We start from the raw sequence: 27,229 nt of genomic DNA, 5'->3' as shown, positions 1-27,229 counted from the left end.
GAGAAGGAGAGAGATTGTGACTGTCTACCAGGACATACATTAAGTCCATTGGCTAGGTCCCAAGAGAAGTTGCCATACTGATCGACAATGCACTTTGACAGCTCCAGGAACCTCTGAGTTGAGTCTGGTGTCCACCAGTCCTTCAGGTCACCATCCTTATCGTAGTTACGGCCTAAAAAAGAGGCCAGATTCATGGAGCTTCAGCTGGTCGGATTTGATTAACAAGAAAAATATTGTGATGCATCTCCATGCCCAAACACCCATTATCTTATTATCTGAGACAGCACTGAAATACTGCATGTGATGTCAATTCCATGTTTCCATTCCATTTAATTCATTTCCATTGTAGTTCTGGGTGGCTTGCAGATGTGGTTATCAGTATAAAAGAATCCTGACATCTTTCAAATTGACCATAATAACTTCATATAACCCAATGAAAAGGAGCGCCGTGAAAAATGATCTGAGCACAGCAAACAGAAATGGCATTTTAAAATCATTTTTTTCTGAAGTGGTACCAGATACAGAAAGGGAAATATTTCTACCCAAAGACCAAAGTAATCTGGCAAAACTGCCTCTGGGAGGAAATGAGAGCAACTGTGCGGAAAGTCATACCATTGTCATCAAAGCCATGTGTGATCTCGTGACCGATTACCATGCCGATGCCACCATAGTTGAGAGACTTAGCCTGGCCTTTGCTGAAGAAAGGCGGCTGGAGGATACCTGCAGGGAACACTGACGGCAGGGAAAAACAAAAAAAAGAACTAAAGTGGTTTGTCGTTACAAAATGTAGAATGTTGAATCATTCATACATTTACTGTTTGTTTGCAAATGAATATATTTGCACATGCACATGTGTAAATACCTATTTGGTTTTTGCTAGATGAGTAAAAAGCGTTGACAACAGCAGCTCCTGTTACCCACCTGGAGAATTAAAAAATGGCACGGTGAGGAGACATATAGTGTGGCACAATTCAAATTTGATGAAAGATATTAAATTTAACTTGTGGTTAATAATAACCAAGCTAATGTTAGCATTCCTGCTGTGCTTAGTGAAAGCCTGAACTCTATATGTGAGTAGGAGTTTGTGTGGGAGAAAGTGAATGCACTCTGCTAAATGCATGAATGTGTGTCACATCACTATTACCATAAGTGAATAAGACATTTATTATCAGCGATTTAAATACTTCACAATGTAACTTTAAATTGCTACACATCTGGAAAAAGCCTGTATGCTGAGCATTGATTTAATTCTGCCCCCACGGGGAATCTTACTCCTCTTTGTTGACTTTGACTCTGAGTTTCCGCAGGCGTTTCTTCTGCACATACTCCAGGTTCTGTAGGATGTTTTCAAAGTACTCCTCTGCATTGTAGCTCAGCTAACACCAACACAGAGCCAGAGAGGCAAGAGGATTAGCTGTGATTAGAGCTATCAACACCCGGTCATATATTCTCCTGCAAAACTCATAAAAGCCAAGAATGTACTGATGTTTTCACTGAACTGATATGCAGCTACAATGAATCCACACTCTATTCTGTTACATTATTTCAGTGAAAGAAGGAAAAGAAATTCACAACTGCATCTTTTCAGACACTCACATATTTGTACTCATTGTTAAGGTATTCGTCATCCATGATGTTGTCAGAGTAGCCGATCCGTTCCCGAATAGCTCTGGCCTACAGAAAGTAGAAGAGAAAATTTGACAAACAAACACCTTAGTCATCACATATTCTAAAGAGCAGCATATAATACAACAGACAGTTAATTATAACCAATACCTTCTCCTCAGCTGCTTTCTTGGTCTCTGCATCCATCCAGGTCAGGTCATCAAGGTTACTAATGAACACTTCCCGAATATCTTTGATCATCTCTTCCATCTGGTACACACACATACACACACAAGGACACATGAAGAGAGAATGAGACAACAATATATCCCAAAAATATGTCACTGATATATAACAATCAAATGTGTATCATGAAAAAAACTGTCAGTCAGTGCAAATCATCCATTGTGTGGGAGTTGTTTTTTCATAAGGTCTGCAGAGAGGATCCAGCGAGAGGCACACAGAACAATCTTGCAACACATTGTGCAACAAAGTCATAAAAATACACTTCCCCGGATTAGGCCTCATCATTACATAGTCACATATCAACGTAGAAGCACTCAGGTTTGCAGTCCCTCTGCGTAGGAGTCTGATGAGCTTGGGAAATATTACCAGTAGACTAATAATATGTTTGATTAATATGACTATGATTATGAGTAATATCAACTATTTTTACACTTTATAAAAAAAGAATGGGGTAAAGACAACCAGAAATACACCACATTTAGTGATTAACAATGACAACTCAGAGTGGAGTGAGAAAAACTTATTCCTACTTATTTATGAAAGGCTCATCTTGTTGTATTAAAATTCTCTACAGTGGATGTCTGCTGTCTGGCTGGTTGCAAAACTGTAGATACATTATTGATATTGTGACTGATTCACATATTTTAAAAATTTACATTTTCTTATAAATGCATCCAGCATTTTTGGGCTCTATTTTCTGTTAGAAAAATAATCCTGAGCCTTATCATTCTAAGTTATAGAACAGGTTATTGATCACAATGTTTAACCATATATTAGACAAACAAGTTATGCTATTCTTATTAAGCAAGTAAATGGTGCAAGTAAACGAACATTTCCATGTCAGCATACTTGTATTCACATAACACACTGGCAGAGCTGTAGTAGTCTCATGATGATGAGATTTTCTTTTTATATGCAAATCCACACAGCAAGGTGCTGCAAAATCCACATCAAAAGCTCCGTTTTCTGTGGGAACCTGCGGTGTAAGTTTAGTGTTTCTATAATGTATTGCTCTCGAGTTACAGTACTTACAAGAATGTGCCTGCACACAGAGACAGACTGACTGACGCCACTAGAGACGGCATAATTCTGTACCATGGTCTATGGACAATGAAAAGCCAAGTTTTTTTGTTTTGTTTTGTTTTTTTTTTTGTCCACAAGCAAAAAGAAAAACATGATTGGAATAATCCACAAAAAAAGTTCATGAACCAATAAAGGAATGAAAGCAAAATAGGAAGGGGACAAATTAAAAAATGATAATGACAGTGCAGGTCAACCTCCCAGATCCCTCTTACCAAAGTTGTGCTCTGAGACCACAGTGAACTGACAGAGGCATTCCAGTGTCTCATTACATCAGCAGACCCCTCACTAACACACTGCATGACCACTCGGACAACACGCTGTGGTTCACCACAAACCGGCAGGGACCACACTGACGAGGTTTTTCTGACAACCTTTTAGCATACAGAGTGTGTGTGTGTGTGTGTGTGTGTGTGTGTGTGTGTGTGTGTGTGTGTGTGTGTGTATGTGTGTGTGTAAGTTTTTATTGTGTGCATGCATAAATGTTTGCGGTTACATGCATGCTGGTCTTTTTGCATGTAAAATCCTATTACATGGGTTAAATGCTGGGTTTATATGCAACGGTAAGCCCACTTAATAGTATGTTTCATAACAGTATGCTTTAGAAATATAATGAATCCCCATTGTGGACACTAATCCACTGCTATTCAATTTGATCTAATTTACTCAGTCTCTACATAATAAACAAAGTCACGTCCATTTTAAATCACTGGATTATAGAATTTTTTGGTCTTTGTTTAACCGTTCATTTGTAGCGTATCTAATGGTTAAAAAAAGTACCCAGCACCATTACCTTAAGTCCTCTGAAACCCTTCAGAGAAACTAGAGTTATTATCATTGAAATATAGATATAGATTTTATGTAACTCATCATTAACAAAATATGGCCCATGTTTGAATTTCTTTATTATATTTTATATTTTTTGATCATTATTGCCAGTCTGCCAATGTGTAAGAAGCCTTTTGTTGTTGTAGCTAGTCAAGGTGGAGCTAGTTTTAACTCATTTACTTACTGTTGGGTAGTTTAATCCAAACACGATGCCATATTTTATAAATGAATCATATATCACTGTATGTATGTGACATGTTTGCCAGCAAAATAACTAGTTCTTATAGTTTTCAAATAAATGTAGTGGCGGAAAAAGGGCACAATCTTTTTTGTCTTTATGTATAAAGTAACAACATAACAATAGTAGTAAGGTATACTCAAGTACAGTACTTCTCTTAATACACTTAGTTACAGTTCACTAATAACCATATCTGAAATATATCTTTGTGGCTGAAAGAAGGTTGGTACGTGAGGGGTGCAGCATATATGCAAGATGCCAGTCAAGTCAGCACATTTACATAAACGTATGGCCATGTATTTGGGGAAATGCATGTTGATGTGTACTGGCATGCTCAAAGGAGTTGTGTGTCAATTTACACATACACAAACACACACACAGACATGTTTACACAGCGTGTGATGTGAGATCACATGCTGGAGTAGGCAAAGTTGCAAAAAATGACAGAGATTTAAAGTGTGTGAGGCGCTCAGCAGTATGACAGATGTACGCTGTCTCACACACACACAGTCTGACTCACACATACACACGGGCATGTGCCAAGGCGCGCACATACATACACACACACGCAGAGATGAGATTTACAATGTAGGTGGTGTGGGCATGATAACAAGGACACCTTGTTCAGCTGCTTTCAATGGGTGCAAGCAAAAAATAAATACAGTGCTGTGGTGGAGACACAAAGGTGACAAAAACATAGGTGAGTAAGAGACAAAAATACACCCAGTGGGATATGCCTGTAACACATGTTATCAAACTGCATGTATGAATAGGTGAATACATCAACACTTTCACATAGACTGAGAACATGTGCCCAGAAGATTCATTTCTGGGATTCAGTACCTGCTCCAACTGTCAATAAAAAGTAAACATATATATTATTTATCACACAGAATGTATCCTGCCTGATGAAGGAATTCCTCGATTAAATCTGATTAAATCTATTCTAATAATATAAAGTATAACCCGACCTCTACTGACCAGTTCTTTGCTCTTTTCGGAGAAAGCCTCCTGCACGTATAGTCGTCCAACAGCATTGTCCATGTTGTTGTTGACGTAAAGTGCACACTGTCGCCACACGGCTGCTTCCGACGTTGTACCCGACAGAGCCTGCAGGGAAAGTAATGAGGCACAGATCAATTAGAGATGCAGGATAAACAATTCAGCATATTGTTTAAAGAGTCTCAATGGCAATTTTGTATTTGCACCTTCATTATGCATTACCATTACACTTAGGAATATAAGTAATAGTGCAGAAGGGAAATGACTAGATTAGGAAGAGGGCTAGGATTAGAAAGATTTAGAAATGGTAAGGAAGAATATGAATGGAGATGAGTGTGGACGTTAGTGTTTATTAGAGCCTGACTGATCGGCATGTGCGTAGGCTGATGCTGTAAGCAGCAAGAAACAGCAGTATAGAATAATTTAGACACAGTCTTACATAGTTTGTTTTTTTTTTCACCAAGGCACCAATAAGTTTATTCTCATACTAGCAGCATAGGGATAGCAATAATGTTTGGTTGGTCCGCCACACTGGTCCAGAAATATCGGATGGAAGTATTGGATGGATTGCTATGGACTTTTGTGCCGGCATCCATGTTCCCCAGAGGATTAATCCCGCTGACTTTGGTGATACCATGACTTTTTGTGTCACCATGAAGTTGATATTTTTGTTTTCGAGTTGGATAAATTGTCATGAAATCTGGTACAGACCATATGTACAGACATTCATGTTCCCCCCAGAATTACTTCTAATAACTTAGTTGATCCCTTAACTTTTCATCTCGTGCCATGATCAGGTCAAAGTTCGGTCAAAGACTTCGCCTGCTACTTTGGTTCATGAGAAAATACCTGCATACCTGATGACCTTCCCATCTGCTTCAGCAGCACTCTGTGTCTGAGTGCTCATTAGCAACATGCTAACGTGTTACATTAGGATGGTGAACATTATACCGGCTAAACACATAGTTAGTGTTGTGCTTGCAGTCATGTTGTCATGTTGAGCCACTAGCTCCTTTATGTGCTTGTGTTATGTTGTTATCCACCTCTAAAATTCAGAATATTAGTTGGCTCTAGCATGTTCAGTGTCAGGGTCCTGGTGGTGTACCTTGCGGAAGGCTTTCCTGGTGTCCCTGTAAGCTCTGCTCAGACCCACCACCATGTTCATAGCAAAACGCCACACCATGTAGTTCTGCAGATCCCTGTGAGGAGAGGAATGATGTTCAAAGAAAGTGTCTTATTCACACAAAGCTACATGATATCAGTAATGGGTGAGGTGCTGTTTTCATTGCACGCTGTGCGCTTCTGCCCTCACAAACACACACTCAACACAAACAGGCTATCATACACAAGCACAACTAGTGACACATACAAACACACACACCTCTTGGTGTATCTGGCCAAGATAAGGTTGAGTCTTCTGTAATAGTTGGGGGAGTAGTTTATGACCTTCTCTGTGTCAGGAACGCTGATGTTGACCGTATCCATTATCTTTGCTGTGAAGTAACTCCAGTCAAATACCTTCAGGATGAGTCCGAAAGCACAAAGAGGAGAAATAAACATAAGGAACAGGAAGAAAGGTGAAAGAGAGACAGCAAATTCTGACAGACAAAGAGTTTATTTTTACCTGTGATTCAACCTCAAGGGTGAAGTTGGCGTTAAGATCACCCAGTTCCATCTTGTTGTAAAGCAACACTGGATTGTTACGGTCCTCTGGAGTATCAGTAGCCTTGGAGAGAAAAAGACAGAGGTTGAAAATCAAGAATGCTGTCAGAAAACAACCCTCCTTGTCTCCTGACACATGCGTACACATGCAGTGCAGGTCCAGCAGCAGAAAACATATTTGGAGTCCCAGGAGGCTTCAGGTCTGTAAATGTCAGAGCTTGAACAGTGTGACTGCCTTGTAAAAGCCAGCAGCTGAGTGGAAGCGAAGTGAAGCATGGCAGTGAGCAGAACCGAGCGGCACAGAATGACAAACGTAGACTGTGGAAACCTGTTGATGTCTGAGAGAAGTTGTTGTGTAGGGATCAGGCTAGTTAACAGCTTGTTTTACACAGCAGCTGCTCCAGAATGGAGCCATAAACACACACAGAGGAGAGAGGTTTGGGCTACAAATGCAGGAGTGGAAGGTCAGACTGTCAAAAGTGGTTTGCTCACAAGATCCTCCTGCTGTTTGAAGCTGAGATAGAAGATAAGGTATGCAGTGCTGCTGGAAAACAAGGTCTCCTTCCATTAGTTTTCCAAAGAACAAAAGAGCGCATTTTTAGAGGCTAGAGGAAGTTCTAAGAGAGAACAAGCTATTTAGGGTTCTGCTGGGAAAATGCAAAATGTGAATACGCGCTTACGTTGGCGATGTCCCTCTCCAGGTCCATAACTCGTGTCACCTCCTCTCTGATGCGGGTTTCATTGATGGCCAGTCTCCGGTCAGTGCGGATCAGCTTAGCCAGGTCGATCATGAACTGCTCATAGGCCCGACACGCCTGCCAAACACACACTCATTCATGATATTCTCATCTTGACTTTAACAGGAAAGAAAGGGGCTCACTGGTTTGAATTTAGCCAGTGACCAAAAACCAGAGGTGACAACTTGCACATACACACAGATGCACACACATACACTCAGCCCGCCTCGACCCAAGCTCTTTTAAGTGCTGCCTTCTGCATATCAATCAAGGGTCTATGGTAAACTGTAAAGCAAAACCAGAGCAGAGGATGTCTGCTCCAATCACACACATCTGGTATGTATTGAGACACAACCAAATCTGTTCTGTCTTGCCTCATTGATTTTAATCATCACTTACTGCCTCAGAGAACATTTCTATTTATCCTATACACATATGCTCGCAAACACATGTAAGCATACAAACTAGCATAAAGTTCAGGTGCTGATGTTTAAGCTGATGCCCTCATCATTTGTTGGGCATCGTGTTTCCCGGGACGAACTCCAGGGGACATGAAACAAATACTCAGTGGCACTGGTCCAAACGAACACATGGAGCTGTTTTCATCGTGCATCGGTTGAAAGCCTTAATTAAATTACAAGTAGGTGTGCATGTGTATGTGTGTGTGAACTTTAATCCTACCTCTGCGTAGGGCCCAGTGCAGGCGTAGTAATCTCTGGACAAGAGGCCGAGGCTTGTCTGTTGGTCAAACTGGAAAAGACAAGAAAACATACATATTTATTTATATAAGCCAAAGGAGTCAGATTTGAAAAAATTGGTGGGTGGTTATGTTCAGGGTGGATGAATACGACATGTGACTATTTGTATGAATGTAGGTCTATGAACCCAGAGGGACAGATGAGGGATTTCTAGCTACAGTTGCACACCTACATGAATGATGTGTGAATTGGAGTCCCTGTCATCGGTGCCGACAAAAAAGTTAACCAATAGCTGAGTTCCATATTTCTCATTCAGCTTGGCGATGACGTCTTCCAACTTCCACGTTTTACCTGAAGAATAGAGAAGGAGGGAGACGTGAGAAAGAAAGAGATGCCTGAGGATGACATCTGCTGTGCGTGACAGTGGAAAGGAATACTCTACCATAGTTGGTTTCCCAGTTGTCCACAGCTATGGGCCACTCAAACACATCAGGCAGCATGAAGAGCAAAGGAGTCCCTCCTCTGAGCTCAATTAAACCTTAAAGGAAGTGTAGTTACAATCAAGCACAAGTGTGTTTTTAATAATGGATGTGTGTGTTTATTTCTTACAAATTAAAATTCAGAAAAGTATGAGCGAAAAAGAAAAGAAACCTTTCATTATTATTTAAATATTGTACTTCTCAAGCATAATTAATCTATGCAAATTTGAGCTCATTGCAGGAGTTTACTGATGACACTTCGAGCTAAAATGCTTTTGAAGAATGCACTTATTTGCATAACGTAATGCTGTAAAGCTGAATGACCATTTCTTACTTTTACATTTACATTACATTTATTCATTTCCACTTTTAATGCTTTTTTTTAAACTGATGGTTGATAAGAAATGTTAATATAGTTATAATAGTTTGACAAAAAAATAAACTGAACGAGACACGCAACTTGTAACAGCAAAAGGTTCACTTTAGAACAAGAGAAGTTACAAAAAGAAATAGTCAGTCTGAAATCTGCTGACTCACTCTCATTAGTACAGGACTTGTAAAGGGTCTTCGCCTTGATGAGAGCAGCAGCTTCCCCCTCCACTGTTTTTTCAAGGACACCTACAAACAGAGCAGAGAAACAGACAAAGACAGAAAGATAAAGGAGGTATGAGTGTACATGTGGCAATGTGGACAGAGGGGAGGGGAAACAGGAAGGGGTGTAAATAACCTCAGGTACAATATACAGTTTTGTGGATTCAAAATAGAATCCAGCTGTTGTCCAGATGCATTAAATCATCTTAATTAAGACATGTTGTCTGTCCCTGTGTCAGAAAGCCCCAGAAAAAAAATAAAGTGATGGCTTCAAACTGAGGCAATTCATAGCAACCAATGACAAAACAGACAATATGACATTATTCAAACGGGAAGGAAGAAAACATTTTCTGAGTGCATTTAAGGGGGAAAAACTCAAACTCAAACAAAAATCAGTTCTTCTCAATTTAATTACATTTTTTCATAATGTGCACAATAGCTACCTGGAAAAACTAGGGATTTGAAGAACATTTTCAGATGACGGCTATTATGAATTGTAAACAATGACCAATCCATCTTCATCAAACATGTTTTAAACTACATGAAAATACTATGAACAAAAGCTATGATAAATATTTAGTGTAACATGGTTTTCCCACATAAAAAGTAAACAAAAAAATGAAAAACCGGGGCTAGCTGGAAGCACATCTATGCTTAATTCCTCACTGAGAAGTTCTGGATTAGGCCCACCGCCACTGCTTGCACTATTTTGACAGGTGAAAGAGCAGTGACAGTGGTTGACACATTGTCCACGGTTTTGCTAATGCAAGGTCTTGCTCTCTGTACGGAAATGGGTTTTGGTGACTGGTGAAAGAGCACTGCATATCAAGATGATTCACGTTAGAGGAAACCTCAGAGAGGCTCAGTCACACATTTGAGCCTCAGTCAGACATATCTGAACGGTTAGCGTAGTTGGCATCTTTTATTTGTTGATATAGCTTTTAATTGGCAGTGGCTGTCACAGTGTTAGTGTCTGTGCTAATGCAAACTCTTGCTGTTCTGACAAGATTTCGGATTTATTCTGCTCGCCCTTGTCCCCGTAAATTGACAGGATTGGTTCTGTAGGTGTGTGATGTTATGTCTGAAACCCTGGCTGACTGCATCCATTTGTATGAGACTGTCATTAGTTCACTGCAGTTCCAAGGTGGAAATATGTTAGTCATGGCGTTGACTGCTTATTTCACTCATGATATATGATGTGATATGATATGACATAAAAACCACCATATGGACAAAACTTGATTTTCATCGGAGGGGGTCTTTAAATGGAATATTCTTGGGAGCATATTAAAGGTATGTAGAAAACAAGTAAAGATGACATGCATTGGATCATTGCATTGATTAGTTGATAAATTAGGAAACCAGGAGCACATAGCAATAGTTCACCAATACACAATCACAAAATGTTCCTGTGTACTGTTTATGGCCAATCTTTAAGAATAAATAATTAAGCACAAACTATTTATCAGTAGCAGTGCAATTAATCTTTTAATTTAGGTGATTAACATTATTTGGGTCATTTTTTGTAGAGGTCAACACTGTCATATAAACCACAAATTAGGGAATATGCCATGCATATTTGAATCTCTTGTTGCAATAAATTGGCTTCTCAGTGGTAATCAAGGTGAGGTAAGTGACCTCAGCAGGGAAGTCATAGCAAATTAGGTGGAAAGAAATCAAGGAGCAGCAAAGCTGAAGGTGTGACAGTTAAGGGCCATTCGAAAACAAGAGCGAACACCATTGCATGTTTTATTGCCTGTGTTCATTGCCTCTTCAACACCTGTTGTGGGCATTTGGATGCCAGTTAACTCTGCCTCCAGCTACATAGTGTTTCTAGGTAGATAGCTAATCAAAATGAGTGATAAGTGAATGGGTGTAAACTTGCTCAACTGAGGGGGAGGAGAATGGGACTAACAACACACTTTTCCTGCACTGCCTCAAGGCAACCATTTGCATATTGTAGCTTTAAAGTGTAACCATTCCTTCTGGATCCACTGTCGCTTTTCAGCAGCATCAAACATGAGGGTGAGTTTAAATGAATGTTCAGATCATCAAGGTTCAATCTAACGCCCACATGGTAATTTTACTGTTTGCTGAAAACCACTGTGGTGAAAGCAAGTGTATTGTTGTGAAGGAGTAAAACAGTCTGTGCCCTCTGTCCTTAGGAAAAAGAAATCTCACACCATCTCAACAGGTACCTCAAGCTTTAGCTCAACTTCAGCTGATGGTGGTTTGTCATTCAGTATGAAACATTATTAATGTAACTGTGCCTGCACTTTGCACTACTTAACTACAAAGACCTCTTGACTCTCTCATCACCAAGTTTAATGCATTTAAATAGTCAGGGGCTCATGGGTGGCACAGGACTCATTTTAAAGAGAATCTTAGTTGTGCCGCTTTGCTCTATATAACATCAGAAAAAATCAGGCCTTACTTGATTCAGTATACAGCCAGCCCTTGGTCCAGGCTATGCTTATCTCTCACCTCAACTACTGCAATGCTCTTGTGGCGGGCCTCCCTTTGTGCACAGTGCAACCCTTGCAGATGGTCGAGAATGCGACAGCCTGACTGGTCTTCAATTAGCCCAAAAGGGCGCATGACATTCTCATACTCATTGACCTACACTGATTACCCATTGCCACCTGACTCAAATTCAAGTAACTAGTCTAGCCTTCAGAGTTACTTCTGGGTCTGCTCCCATCTACTTGAACTCAATCATACAGCCTTATGCTCTTCACACTCTCACACACACCCCAAATGACAGGCACAAAGAGAGAGGACCGGTTAAAACCAATGTGGTATGCCAAAAGAGCATATTCATATATTTAATTTTATGTAAAGTACATTATATTTTTTTGAGGTTGACAGTTCATTCTTGACTGTGAAAAATTATTGTTTTTTTATGGTTTCTGGGCTCAATGGTTTTATCCATGTAAAACTATATGTAGCAGCTTATTTTACAAAAGCCAGTGGATTATTACGTATGAGGAGAAACATTCATGATGTGTCCCACTGTGTTATAAAGACTGCATCATGAATTATGAATGATCTTAATCTCTTAAAAGTCTAAGTGCCTGTAATAAACTTACTGTACATGCAAAATGTATGTAAATGGTTGACCTCGTGATTGCTATTGTTTATGGTAATCTAGCAGAAGTGTATAAATGGACTGTTGAATTCGTATAAAAGCAGCCTGGAGCCTTTGTGAATTTCACATGTAAAAAAAAAAAAAGTTTGTCCTTAAAAATCCATGCAGATTTCCCCTTATATCACACATTATTGGATATCTGTGTGATAGATGTGGCATGAATTCATTATCATACATTTATTTCAACCATCTCAGAATTGTGGAGTTGTATGATTTATGTGTTTACATGACATGCCCAAGTCCTCATTGCACAACATGCTAATGGAGTTGTTAAATGAGGGAAATGAACTGAGCGCTCTAATGTTACTGTTTGTCTGTCATCTGTAGTAATATTTCTAAGCTGTATTTTGCTCTGGGTTTAGTTTTTGAAGATTGAAAAAGCTGTAAATCATCAGTATCAGCCATATTAGCATTTCAGAATGTGCCTCTTCTCTGTCTTCACAAAGCTGCCAGTTGTTGACATTCACCAAGTTAAGTTAACTAGCCAGGTTAAGCTGTGCAAACAATGTGCATGTATCATTAGCAATTAATGAATCAATTGTTCAAGCTCCTTTAGTCTTTACAGAATACAAAAACTAGGATTAAGGTTTGTTTGCATGAGGCTTTTAGTGTGCCAGACAAACAGAAACATGTCTGAAACTAATCCTGCCTCTTTTGCAATAAAATTTAATAAAATGAAGTAATCTACCAAAAAACATGTACTGTAAAATCATTCAAACTAAATTTCTAAATGAAAATAACCTAACTACAGCAAAGAATTTAGTTCAACATTCTTGACAAGACTTATTTCAGAGGACCAATACCACTTTCATATCTGTCCGTTCACAGCCAGCAGCCTGTTATCTTAGGTTAGCATACAAACTGGAAACAGGGGGAAGCTCCAAAGGTCCAAAGATAGCAAAATCCAACTTACAGGCTTCTTGGCAAGGAAGAGAATGAGCATATTCCTCAAAATGATGAACTTTGAATGTCATTAAAAGGAAACCCAAAGGGGTATCATGTTAGTGTGAAAACCTTTTGACTTTGTCAGCCATCCCACATCTCAACATGGCTTCAATTGCCTGTCACTTATAAAGTTATCTTATAAATGTTGCATCGGGATCAACTGACAAACACCATCACACTGTGCAACTCAATGCAACTACGGGATCAATACTGGGAAGAGGATGGATCTTCAGTTACACATGGAACTGACAGGAAATTCTCCCCTGAGTCCAATAAGACATCACCCATGTCACAGTAAATTGGGATCACAAGATAAAGATGAAGAAACTGCAATTTTTTTTTTCTTTCTTTGTAATTTTGGGGATTTAGTGACAGAACAGTTATAATAAAGACAGGAGATAAGGCAGCTAGCATATTTCAGATAAGGTTTATCCCTCCATCAACTCTCTAATTTCAGGTCAGATCAACTTGTCTTAAATACACCTATTCTATTATTGCATAATCTATGGGAAATCCACTTGTCATTCAATTTAGCAGCCCCAAAATATTCTAAATTGAATTCAGTATTTAATCATTACCTTTTTCAATTATTTTCAATTGCTCAGTGCTTTGGGTTATTTCTTTCCTGTATTTCTACTTTTCTTTTCACCTCCTGCATGACTGCATTTCACTTCAGACTCTTCCTACCCTTTCATTTTTGTAATCCTTCCATTTTCTCATTACCATGTGTGCACTATTTATGTGCTCATTTAATCTTAATGAAGTCCTGGGATAGGGACCCTTCACAGGGCGCTTCCTGCAAAAGGGCACAGATCATGTGTGTGTGATTGGATTACTGACTGCCTGGTGCTTATGTTTAACCACAGCAAAGGCTTACCCTCTCACTAACTCTCACTGTCTCTCTCACACAAACTCTCTCTCTCTCTCTCTCTCTCTCTCTCTCTCTCTCGCCCCATGTGTGTGCGTGTTTGGATTTATTTGAGAATGGATTTTGTGCCACCTGATGTTTGTTTGAGACGTCACGTCAATTTGAACCAAACCACTCGGCATGATACAGAATCAGAAATTTTGAGTTTCTCCTCTCCCCATTGCCATTTTATCCTTGACTACCTCTCGTTCCACAAAGCATTGCAGTGATTTTAGTTCGAGTTTTGCCTCCAATTTATTATTGTGAAGCACATATTTAGAGTATATTACAAGCGGAAGTTGCAAATGTAGTGGAGGTCTCTGAGGCTCACTCAGTAACAATAGGAGTTTTGCTACAACTGTTATCCAAACCTCTGACTGGCTTCTTCTCCATAGAAATGGCAGCTAAGGCCAATGGGTATCAAACTGGCACAAAAAAATATGATCTCTCAAAATTCTCTGAAACATATATTTGAAAATGGTAGCCATAAAATAAACCTATTGTATTGTAAAGTTGTCTATGAGACTCCAGTGTTTCTATGTTAAGAAACATTAAGAATAATATTAAAAGAAAACCTTAAAATTGGAATTTACAGTGGGGAGAAAACACTTCCAGACCCAGATGTTCATTCTTCATAACTATGGTGTCAGCCAAAATGATTATAGTGGTATTAGAGCAGTATTAGAGTGGTATTAGAGTGGTATTACAGTGGTATTACAGTGGTATAGCGGGTTATCCAGCTCAGCTGTGTCCTTTAATGTACAGCCAGGAAATGTACAGTATCTGCTCAAAACAAGTACAAAGCCATTGAAGTTAGTTTTTCCACAAGCACTGCCATCAAGCCAAACTTTGGCCATCTGCACCGTGTAACAGTTCTGTCATGTAGTCAGTATATAAGTATCTAGTATGTACAAAAGTTCTGTTGTGTACCCACTACACAGTTGGCTATGAAACAGCCAACAGGGCAGATTATTACCTTGGTGGAGGTCTAAACTATTTCTTGTTAATCATAAGCATCCTAGCTGGCAAAACATATTCAACTCAGGATTTTTATTCAATATGTTTTTGTTGGACAAGAATGACGGCATTAATATTCAAATCATTTTACTTGGCCAGAAAACTCTGGTCTGCTATCTTTATTTGATATGTTTATGAGAAATACAATATCTATCGTGTTGTGCAATGGTTCTGACTGGAATTTTGATATCAGGGAGGTCATGTGAACAACTATTTATTTAAAAAAAAAAAGTCTCCTTGTGGTCAGTATTGTTTGACATAAGTTCTGTTTCAATTATTGTTATCACAGAAAAAAACAGATATTCAGTCCCTTTGGTACTGTTTGTCATAGACTGTGAAAAACATCTCATATCTGAGCACTTTTCTTATGTCACAGCTATCTCACAGTCATGCTTCAACGCTCTCGGTGATGCCAAATTCTACAAGAAAAATAAGTTGGTGTATTCCATGCCTCTGGCTAAAAATCTAATGAGTGAGATTTAGACCTGGAGCCATGCAAGAAGCCCCTCAGATAATATAGAAAAGCAGCAGTATGTGCTCACACTCATAAAAGTCACATGCACATGCACAGATAGACGTACGCACGTAGGGCTAAGCTTGGAGATGACTACCACATGCTGTTTCACATTTCCTGACCTATCCTCAAAGCTTTTCTCAATATACCATCATCCTCTGGCTACAGAGCTCAGCCTCACTTCAACTCAAAGCCCCTCTGGTTCGTGTGTATCTCACCATCTATCATCCTCTATCATTCTCCATTTCTCTTTCATTTTCACCTCAGCGTTCACCATTTTTCATTTGAATGAAAACCCTTTCTATCGTCCTTTTCTGCCTGTTGTACTCCTGCTCTTCCTCTTCCCGATACAAATTAGTTAGTAATTAAAACACTCACGGTCAATTGGGTCCATTATTGCACAGTATGCCACACCTAAGTAGGAGGAAAAGGAAGAAAAAAAAACTTGCACAGGCTTGTGCGTACATACACACACACACACACACACACACACACATCCACCCACTGCTGTGGCCACAATCAGGATGCAGATCGTCATTATGAATTATGGCCCTTTTTATGGCCTTTTACAGCATCAGAGAACAATCTAAGGCATTTACAAGCAACCACAAATCTACACGGCTATTCACATACATATACATGCATGCAAGCTTTTTTATTGCAATCATGCAGCCTACAGCGCTGCAGTGTCCAGGTGTTTCCAGGCCCCTGCAGCTGTTGACAGGAAAAAGATCTGTCCATCAGCGGGCGGTGGAATCCAAGCAGGCAGCAGCAGCCAGCCGCAGGATCAGAGGTCGCATGTTTGATGTCACTTCCAGAGTAGAGGTCACAACTCTACTGAGGCCTCGCACTGCCGGGGGTTACACCCCGACACACACCAACCATTAAGATGAATGTTAACTTGAGAGCTAGTGGGTCTTAGTTGCTACTGTAAAGTGATCAAGACAGCAAACTTGCACACATGGCCTTGGTTTGGAGGATCAAGTATAATCTTAAACACACAGCATTCTCATTCTCTCTAAAATACACACAGACCCGCACACAGATGTACATACAAAGTCAACCTGAACACTTGTGTATGCAGTACAGTTGGAGACAGACAAACTCTGACTGGTAAGCCAGACAGCCTGAGGGAATGAGCACAACACTGACGGTGGTGGGGATTTAAGCGGCTGATTAGAAGCAGTTCTTTGGCTGTTCCATTTCTTTCTGTGATAAATGCAGCATTTAGAGCAATTAAGCCAATGATTCCTAAACATCAACCTTTGAACCTCCCAATATTTCCTCATTAGTCACAGAGGTGTGTTTTTCCTCTTTCTCCTTTCTCGGGAAGGCTGCAAATATCACCTTAAGACCTGATAAACACACTGGATCGCAATAAAAATACAACCAAAAAGTGTAAAATGACGCCACACATTCACACAGAAACATGCTATGTACGTAAATGCACATACAGTAACAAAATGCCTAAAACGAGCCCTTGTTGAGCAATGTTTATTTTCCTCTTTCCCCCCTGTGTGTGATTTTTATGGGTGTTAAGACTGCCATGGAGAGGAGAGGGAGAACAGAGCAGAACAGAACAGACGGGCTTTACATTATTATGAAGCAATGTACGACGCAAAAAAGTTCATAAGGATTATTTTTCATACGATCCCTGTTGTATGTTAGAAAGAGGCAGTATGTTTGAATCATACAGAATCTCATGTTCAAGCGAATCATTGTAGAGGAGAAAAGCCAGAATTCCAATAACACACTTTTGTAATTAGACGACACAGAATGAATAAAGATGCACTTTTACCACTACAAGCATCCGCTGAACAAAAGCCATAGAAATGAATGTTGACTATATTATAGGCAATCTCTAAACCATAATGAATGCTACATTGATCTGTAAAAAAGGGTTTATCAGGAAGTAGAAGGAAAGTGAGGACAATCAGAGTTGTCACTACAAAAAGAGCAAGATTTTCTTTTTTTTCCAAAAACACAAGAAAATTCAATCATATTAACTGAAAGAACAAATCTATCCATTACCACCCAAGTTCAGGTTTATCGTAATGGAAAATAATCTGCATGTCATCAATGGCCAACACAGACAGCAAAAGCAAAAAAAAAAAAAAAAAGCAGATATACAGTGCCCTGAGACAGAAGACCACATGTTTTTCCATTGAGATTGGACAGATAAAGCGCTCAAGGCTGGTGTAAATTATCTGGGTCCACAAGACGGGCTGCACTTTAAACCTTGGTTTTCCTTCCCTACTAAGGATCAATCTTTCTCACCCCTCTGAATCACTCGGTTTCTCCTGCAGCCAATCTGCACTGTCTTCATTATAGTGGGAGTGACTGGCATATAAATTGTAAATTTATGGTATATGAAGAGTTTCGGTTGTCCGTGGAAAGTTTGTGCCTCTTGAAGATTTAGCACCAACTGCTCAGGACTCAACTGGCCTTCTCATAGACAACTTGAGCTGAAGTATGGACCCTCACACCACACACGCGCACAGAGAGAGAGAGAGAGAGAGAGAGAGAGAGAGAGAGAGAGAGAGAAAGAGACAGAAGAGAGAGAGAGAGAGAGAGAAATAGAGAGCGAGAGAGAGAGAGAGAGAGAGAGAGATCTACAAGTGCACACACACACATTGGCAGTGTAACTTGATCCTCTCTGTATCAACCATTCCACAAGAGCGCTAACAAGCAAAACGGGTAAAAACACCGCTGACAAACTTGCAATTTTTTCTCACCACCATGTGTAGATGTCTTTGAGCACAGCCTGAATGTAATGTCCACATACACAGAGACAGTGATACTGCCAGCTCTGTTGACAAACTCACAGCTCACATGGTAAGCAGCACTGAAGCCAAACTCCCATGGCATCTGTGATATCTATAGAGCGTCAGTCCCTGAAGGAGAGTCCTCTTTAGCTCGTATTCTCGAGTAACTGAATCAAGCTGTTCTCAGTGCACTTACAAAGCACGCAGACTGAAAAAGACTTCATGTTGTAGCGTGCTTTAGAAACTCTTAATTAGACTAAATACAGAATTAATACTTGAATGAAAACAGGCACTATATCTTTAACAGTCCTCCTGTCAATCTGTGTTGAGGTTTTTCTGAGTATGGATCTTTGTTTCTTTGTCTGTGTGTGTGTGTGTGTGTGTGTGTGGGTGTCTAACCTTTGAGGATGACCTCCAGTTCATCTCGTAAGATGTCAAAGGTGCTGTATCTAGAGCTTGTCTCTGGGATGATGTTCTTTTTAAGCCAGCCTCCGCAGGCATACTGGTAGAAGTTGTCACAAGGGTCCACAGTAGCATCCATGTTCTCAATGAGACGAGACGCTGCACGGACAGAGAGGAAACAAGCTCAGAGACACGGAGAAAATCCTCACCTGAAGAAACTACAATATACTGCTGGATAGAGGAATATGATGTCAAATCGACCAAAACAAATAATATGATTCATGATTTCCTAAAAGAAAAATAGCTGGTATTTGGCTGATAAGATTTTTCCAAGAAAGGCCTATTTAATTTGATACTAATTATAAGGAGAATGTAATGTGTGTGTGTTACAGTGTTACAGCTATTAATTACCAGCTTGTTGTGTTCACGTTTTTAAGAAAAAAAAAATGTAGTTGTTAAGTGAAAATAGTTAATAAACAGACGTTTCTTTGAAAGGCTAACGAGAATGATGAATTCTTTATTCATTTATCTATTATAATATTATCTATAATTCTTTATCTGTTCTAAAATATGCTACATTTAGTCGCTCTATTTTACAGGTCCAGTCTGTGGAATTTAGGTAGAACTATATTTGTAAGTATAAATGCTGATTCAGTAAAATTTTACCAAAAACCTTAGTAGTGTGATATTATGCAGGTGAATTGTTCTCTAACCAGGTCTATGGACAACTACCCAGCCTGTTAAACAAGTGTATAAGGAGATCACAGATGCCTTACATTTCACCCTTTAATAGGTTGACATTTTGGGAAATGTCAAACTTTGCTTTCCTACCGAGAGTTAGACAAGAAGAATAATGAACTCGCACGTGCGTCCGTTCAATATAAGACTACAGCCAGCAGCTGTTTAGCTTGGCTTAGGATAAAGACTGTAAGCAGGGGGAAACAGCTAGCCTTGCTCTGCCCAAAGAAAACAAAATCCACCTCCCAGCACCTCTAAAAGCTCATTAAACTCTCTTTTTATATTAATAACTATGCACAAAAACCAAAGTGTAAAACTGACACGTGGTATTACGCCAAGTTATGTGCTGGACTATTTCTTGGCCAACTGCAGTCTTGTCATCATTTTGACATTTCCAGGGATCCAACAGGGACTGCTAGGTGGATTTTGTTACCTTTGGACAGAGCCAAGCTAGCTGCTTCCCCTTGTATCCATTTTACTCTCAGCTAAGCTAACCGGCTGCTGGCTGAAACCCTAATACGAATGGACAGATATAAGAATGGAGTTGATCTTCTCACCTAACTATTAGCAAGAAAGCAAATAACCTTCCAAACATACAGAAAATGTTGAACTATCCCTTTACAAACATGTAGGCTGAACAGAGCAGAGGAAAAAAGTAAGGGCTCCTTTGACAGGTTGTCAAACTGGACAGAAGCACAGTTGACAGACCACCTTAAGCCTCGGATGTTGGCCAAAACGTTTCAAGCTCTTCTAGTAGAAAGAAATCACATTTAAAAAACCTCTAATGTACCATTTTCAAAAATTGCTCCTTTTAATTAACAGTTCATTATAGGGATATCTTATATAGACCTGTGAAAAAAATCTTAATATGTAGCCATTTGCAAAAGTAGAACAGAATAATGGCTGTAATTGTTTTCAGTCCAGCACCAGTAATGGAAAAGTGTTCACTTTTTTGAGCTGCAAACAAATTACATGAGGCAGCTGAGAGATGTCTTGTGACAAGGCTGTCTGTCAAATCTGACTGAAATGGGGCATTGGCTCCCCAAAAATGCGCCGCAAATGTTGTGGGAAACGAGAGGTACAGTTATAAATCCATAGTTTATTATGTCTGTTTTTTGTTTTGTTTTTTCATTGAAAATAAACTGTTGTCCTTTTTTGTCTGCTCTTTACTGAAGTGAGAAAATAAAGTAATCAAATCTAATGTTATATTGAAAAGGCTGGAGAGAAGGGGGGCGTCTATTTGCATAAAAATTTAATTAAAAAATGTTAGGCCACTGGTCTATATCAGTTACATAGCGAGGGACTTTGAAATTATCCAAAAATAGAGTTTGGGTCTCAGCTCCTTACTGCAGTAATGTGGTCAAGGACCATTTACAGTTAAGTTATAAAAACTCCATGTTGAATTACCTCAGTTTGTGACACACATACACTATATCCTAATTTGCTTAAGCAGTATATACATGCTTATACCCGTTCTCAGTTTTCCATCTTTTCTTATATATTTATTCAAAGGGGATTGAGGGACAATAAGTCCAAGTCTGCTGATCAGGACTGTTTCTGTTTGTTCGATCACTGTTGTGACTTAAAGGAAACATATTCACAGCTTTAGTGGCCTTCTTCTCCACGTATGTGCGAAATCCCCGGGCTTATGTGGCAGTCTCAATTTTTCTCATTCTGTCCTCCTCTGAGAAAAATCAAAGCCTTCAGAATGAGACAGTGAAAAGGACACACAAACAAACAAACACAGGATGCTTACCTGACTGTGTGCAATCAGCTGTGGTGCAGATTTCATCTACAGGAAAATGCAAAACAAATCATTACTCCGTGGGATCTGTGCAGTCATCACTCATTATATCAAATGATATTCTCTCCCTCCTCTTCCCCTTTTCATTTATTTCGTTTCATCTCTTTGTCATCCTTATCACACATTAAACCCTAAACTACTTAGAAGTGTTGCTTTCACTCTGTCGGGGATAATTTAGAGGTTAAACTGTTAATCAAACTGAATCTGACATGTAACCTTAAATACACTTCATGCGTTACGTGTGGACGCACATGATGTGCACATGGGTCAGTGCACTCACAGGTGCAAACGCAGACAAAGTCATTAAACTTCCCCATTTCCCTGACATGGCAGATTACACATTCATCGAGCACAAGACTGCAAAACAGAATCATAGCTCGACAAACACACATGTATGCTGCACATGCCAGCATAACCTGTTTTATGTGTCTCAAACGTAGACTGATTTTTGTTTTCTTGACCTGCTGACTTTCACACTTGTTCCATTTGTCAATAATTAATCAATAGGTCTATGGTTCAGTTTATTATCAGTGTTAATCTGATAATATTAAAGACCTTGTACAATTACACTGTGATCAATTGCCCTTGGATGTACTTTTGATTAATATAACTCATAATATTATGTAACACAAACCTTGTGTCATCTGTAAGTACAAGTGTAATAAGTTTGATATCTAAGTAGAAAAAGCAAGCAAAGCAACAGTCAGCACATTAATGATTAGAAAACTCATGTAAAACTTAATACTGTGATATTGATCGGAAGCAGGTTCGATAGGTTTCCCATGGCGAGGAAATGGAGGGGTTCAATTTCACTGTGTCAGTGTTAAATGATCCATTCCTCATAACATGAATTGATGCCATTCACAGCAAAATAACTGTTGCACAGTTCTTCATAATTTACACAAATGTCTGAACTGTGAAGTAGCATGACAGTTTTGAGCTGTGTTTGAGTGTTGTGTAAAAATCCCTGACAACACAAAGGAAACTGCATAAGACCTTTGCACGCTGCATTCTTCTTTCTGGCTCAGTGACTGTACTTTTGCACTATGCTTTAAAAGCACCCAACTCAAGTGTTTTCTGTTCACCTGCTCCTCAGCATGCTGCTTCGTGCTCACCATTAACCATGAATTCAGCTGGAAGTGATGGCCAGTGCACGTGCACCGTTTAAAGCAGGCAATCTTCAAACGCTCTGAAAGGTTCACTTAATATTGAGGAGACAAGAAAAACTGTCCTCAAGGCTGAGTCGCCCCAAAAAGTTTTTTAATTACATGACATACTTGTTTTGAACTAGCTGGTTTTTACCAAACCCTCATTAACATGAACCTGATAAAGATTTAAAAGAACATTTTCAAGACGCGCTTTAAGGTTTCAGATACTTCTCACTTTCCATTATCCGTCCTCAGACTCAGCACTCACCGGTCTTCTGTGTGGCAAACAGGATGATGAGGGCCACGATGACGATGAAGAGCAAGGAGACGATAGTGATGAGGCCGATCTCCAGGGAGGTCCAGCGCGGCTTCTTAGCCGACTTGGGGGGGTTGGTCTCTGTCATTCTCAGGTCTCCTCTTTCTGCTGCCGGCTGAATCAACTCACCTGAGGAGAGAGGGGGAACCACAGAAGAAGAGCTGTTGTGACTGGTGGACTGACAGGAATTTAATCGGCAACAATTCTGATAATAAATTGTCATTTATCAAACAAACATGGGAAACATTTGTTGTTTTCAGATTCTTATGTATGAGGATGTGCTGCATCGTTTTCTATATTTTACATCATTGTAAACTGAATAATTTGTTGGTTCGACAAAGCAAGCGATTTGAAGATTTTACTTTGGGCTCTTAGAAATTGTGGTGGGCATTTATCACTATTAAATTGGCAAAATGATTGATAATGAAAATAATAAAGAGCTGCTGCCCAAAACAACTGAAAAGAAAGGGACTTAAAAATGAACTAAAGAATCTAAAGAATTTGTACATTTTACATTCGTCCACACATATATCTGTAAGACGTACATTCTCATTGTGTCAACATCATTTAAAAATCCATTTCTGATAATCAGTTAATCTCGCCAAACACTTGCTGGTCGCAGCTTCTCAAATGTGAGGATTTTGGCATTTTAGCAACATATGATTTTCAATCAAAACATTTGATGATATGACATTTTGACATTAATAAAACAAACATTCTGTTAAGTCTGCAGATTTTTTAACAAGCGCTGAGGAAAGCAAATAAAGAGAGGAAGGGAAATAAAAGACATGTGGCAGTGATAAGAAAACAAATGAGAAAAAAAGACAAACATGTTTTGCTTGGAGCAAAAGGTGAGAACAATGGAAGTTCTTACCCTCTAGTGGCAGTACACTCCAGACAAAAAAAAAAACAAAACAAGAAACGCACACTTCTGAAGAACAGAAAACAGGAGAGACCTTTCCTCTGCTCCTCACTAAACACTGTTGTTTTCCTCTCTGGGGCCAAGCGAGAACTTTACAAAGTTCATGTAACAAGCAGTTAAGTCTATCTCTGAAGGCAATTAATCTTTAATCCCTTACCGACGTCACACATATAGTCACTGCACACAAACATGCACATACACATTCATCCACAGCAATGCTCTGTCCCACACTTCTACAAGCTGGTGTCATGAGGCGACTGTGTAGATGGGTGGGTTTCTCTCTCTGTCAAGCTGAGATGAGAGCACCGCACGACCAAAGGACAAAGTCTCTTAGCTTCCTTTGAACGAGCAGACAGCCACAGACACATACACACACATACATACACACACACACACACACACACACACACACACGCTACCTGCTGTACACACACGTCCACAGGTATCACACATCAACCACGCACAGTCCTGCTGAATGTCAGATCCCCTGTCATTCCTCTTTATGACAAAACAATAGCCCGATGTAAAGTAAACTCTCCTGGTAATAGTTATTATCCAGCCTGATAATTGGCCATTATGATACACACCAGCCCACAACTCCCTACAGGCTGCTCTCCATACTCCACACCAGCACTAAAGCATGCATGACTTCACCATGGGTCATAAGATTTACTATAGGAGAGTGGTGACCGGATGTGAGGTCATAAAGGCAACTGAAAGTATGGGACGGCGATGAGGGATTGAAGGCATAAAACAGGCAATGAGGCGGTGTAATGACACAACTTGATAGTGTATGTTAATCAGAACTTCCTGTCAAGCTGTGTCTGGCTGTGGGAGGGGGGGGCAAGAAACTTTGCATCAACTTTTCCATTTTTTTGTCTGCAGGCAAACACATCACAGTGACAGCGAGTCCCACGGCTCTAATAAAACCATGTGTGCATGTCAGCGTTGGAGAGGCTGTATATTACATTCATTCGCTCTAATCCTGACACGGTGCATGCCAAGAAATGGAACGCCTGCGAAAATTTATTTAAAAGGAAAAGGGACATAGAGACCGAGTGGAGGAATGTGCAAAAGCGAGTGACAAAGTGAGGGAGGGGGAGGAAAGCTGTAAAAACAGAGTGGGACACTGAGAGGTCCTAAATCACGTTTAAATGACTTCCTCTCAGTGTGCTGAGGCATGTAAGGTATGACTTTGCTACTGTATGTCCATCTTATGCATCACTCTTGCTTACTGTTGTTTCTTTACATAACTCATAATGAAACAGGAATTGTACAAATATAATTATCACCCATTAACATCACCTCTAGCTCCATTACAAAACCCGTTGGTGTAGGATGTGCTTGATGTCTTTAAAGATGTGTGCTCTTGGGGGAAAGGAAGGCCTAACATGAGTTATTTGTAAGGTGAGCTGCAGTTTCTGTTGCTGATGTTACCGCCTCTGTTGCAGGATGCAGTGACTTTTTTTTTCTTTTCTTTTTTTTCTTGCACTTTTTATAATGTGGCTCTGATGTTTTTTTTCCTGAGCGCTCTTTGGAAGGTATGTGTGCCGAGGTGTCTGCATTTTTAAGATAATGGTTTATGAAAGGAGTACCAAAAGTCAAAACCCTCTCTTTCTCTTTTTCTCCGCTCTCTGTCTCCATGTCGTGATATATCTAAAACATAAACAGTCCACATGTCTTGTGAGACCTCACAACCCCCCTCGAAATTAAACCCATCATTCACTGTGACACCTGAAAACACCCATGTGCCTGCACACACACACACACACACACACACACACACACACAAATCAACATGGGACTACTTGCACAGTCACTTCTTTTACATCCATGTGAGCCATGAACATGTCACGTTTACTAATTGAGTTTGAATAAGTACAGGAATGTGCCCTACTTTAACTTAAAATAACACCTTCTCTGGGATATCATTTTCAGCACTGGGCCTATGGCTGCACACTGAAGACTAAAATCATTTTAAAACCATTTTTGAGAGAGGAGACTAGATACCCAAGGGTGCTGTGATCTAGCTGAAATGAAGCCCACCTCTTAAATTGCTTTCCTAATGTTTTTTTCTGATAGGAGTGTAATAGGAAAAATAACTTTTAAAGGAATATAACAACCAAAAGCTAACACATTACCAGTGCCAACACAACTGAAATAGGCTATAGTGAATCAAAGTAAGCTCATGGGATACCCAGCAGGAATATCATGACAGAGGATTAAAGTGTTTTCTGATAGGCCGAAATGCATCTTGCTTTTAAAACTCCACTGACACAAATATTAACCTGCGGCACACGGTGCGGTGATTCGCAACCGAGCAAGTCGCAGCTAAATGCGTGCCTGCTCCTCGTATCCTGTTGCACGTCGGGAACTCCAAGGAGGGGTGGCATGATCAACTGGTGCACGCTGCCCCGTGTCACCCAGCCGGCACGCGCGTACATGCACACTCAAAAATAACGCGCGCGCGCACAAACACACACACACACACACACACATGCACGCACACAGGCAGAGACGCACACAGATGGCACCGCGTTATAAGAAGCGCTCCGGGTGCGTGAGCGACTTACCAGGTGTGTCGGGAAATTTTCGGTCGATGATATATATGGGCATCACATCCACTGATCAAATATCCATCAAATCCACAAAGGGAGCGCGAACTGCTGATCGATCAGTTACAGACGATCTATTTGCTTCACCCTGGATTTCAACAAGGCACAAACCGATCCCGCCTCTCTTCTTCTCCTTCTTCTTCCTTTGGCTTTCTATTCTAGGAGTGCACATTCACACAAACACTCACACACACGCACACACTCACGCACAGACCCCTTCACTACAACTACCTACTGTACTGTACCACATCTACCCAGAGAGGATCGCTGAATTCAAACGATCCATCAGACTCTTGCGCAGCGCAATCGGTCAAGTATGTGATCCACAGGGGGGAGATCCCATATTTATACAGCCTATGACATATAGTGAGTCATTGAAGTAGCCTTCTGAAGTTCCCCGTGCACCAAGTCGTTGCCTCCTCCGTCAGGGCGGCGTTTAGAAGTGACCCTGTCAGCGGCACTTGCTGTCAGTGGCGCCTAAATAGCTGCAGGGCGCAGGTTCAGGTGAACAGTGTGATGAAGTCATGTAGAATATTTCAGTGTAGCCTACTTAATCATAGGGCTTCTAATCCAGGAAACTACAGCAAAATCCCTATCATATCCCCACCATAAAGAGCACTGTGGTGAGTGAATCTTAGTCACCAACAGCTTTTCAGTGAAATGTACTGCCTAATTGCCTAGGCTACTAAGTACTTTCTGTACCTTAATTACAATAGCATAGTTGCTCTTAATGCTGTGTGTTAAGGGTGCTCACAATGAAGGATTAGTTTGAATTTGTAGAGTGGGGTTCCCTGGAGGTCCCTTGACCCGTCTTGTGGAATT

General features: G+C 40.1%; 1 protein-coding gene across 2 annotated transcripts in view; it reads right to left on the bottom strand.

Annotated features, from left to right (window-relative positions):
* The window catches only part of mme (membrane metalloendopeptidase), a 31,729-nt gene extending 4,988 nt beyond the window's left edge, over positions 1-26,741 (bottom strand). The window contains exons 1-19 of one of the 2 annotated variants that reach the window (XM_022769674.1): positions 26,366-26,741; positions 22,823-22,999; positions 21,359-21,394; positions 18,862-19,023; positions 9,113-9,193; positions 8,539-8,634; positions 8,329-8,447; positions 8,080-8,148; positions 7,342-7,476; positions 6,624-6,725; positions 6,381-6,517; positions 6,105-6,198; positions 4,979-5,107; positions 1,777-1,875; positions 1,597-1,674; positions 1,273-1,376; positions 863-921; positions 613-732; positions 39-172 (exon numbers count right to left, since the gene is read on the bottom strand). In XM_022769674.1, the coding sequence (XP_022625395.1) occupies positions 39-172; positions 613-732; positions 863-921; positions 1,273-1,376; positions 1,597-1,674; positions 1,777-1,875; positions 4,979-5,107; positions 6,105-6,198; positions 6,381-6,517; positions 6,624-6,725; positions 7,342-7,476; positions 8,080-8,148; positions 8,329-8,447; positions 8,539-8,634; positions 9,113-9,193; positions 18,862-19,023; positions 21,359-21,394; positions 22,823-22,999; positions 26,366-26,408 (1,974 nt within the window). In that variant the 5' untranslated portion in view covers positions 26,409-26,741. Of the gene's footprint in view, positions 1-38; positions 173-612; positions 733-862; positions 922-1,272; positions 1,377-1,596; positions 1,675-1,776; positions 1,876-4,978; positions 5,108-6,104; positions 6,199-6,380; positions 6,518-6,623; positions 6,726-7,341; positions 7,477-8,079; positions 8,149-8,328; positions 8,448-8,538; positions 8,635-9,112; positions 9,194-18,861; positions 19,024-21,358; positions 21,395-22,822; positions 23,000-23,744; positions 23,889-26,365 lie in introns of those variants that run through there. The other variant, XM_022769675.1, reaches the window with a different exon arrangement.
* Positions 26,742-27,229: the final 488 nt, after the last annotated feature.

Source organism: Seriola dumerili, unplaced genomic scaffold (genome assembly GCF_002260705.1).
Source record: "Seriola dumerili isolate Sdu_G_001 unplaced genomic scaffold, Sdu_1.0 BDQW01004273.1, whole genome shotgun sequence".
Taxonomy (NCBI): domain Eukaryota; kingdom Metazoa; phylum Chordata; class Actinopteri; order Carangiformes; family Carangidae; genus Seriola; species Seriola dumerili.
The sequence above is the reverse complement of the archived record's forward strand: the minus strand, read 5'-3'. Positions and strand labels throughout refer to the sequence as shown.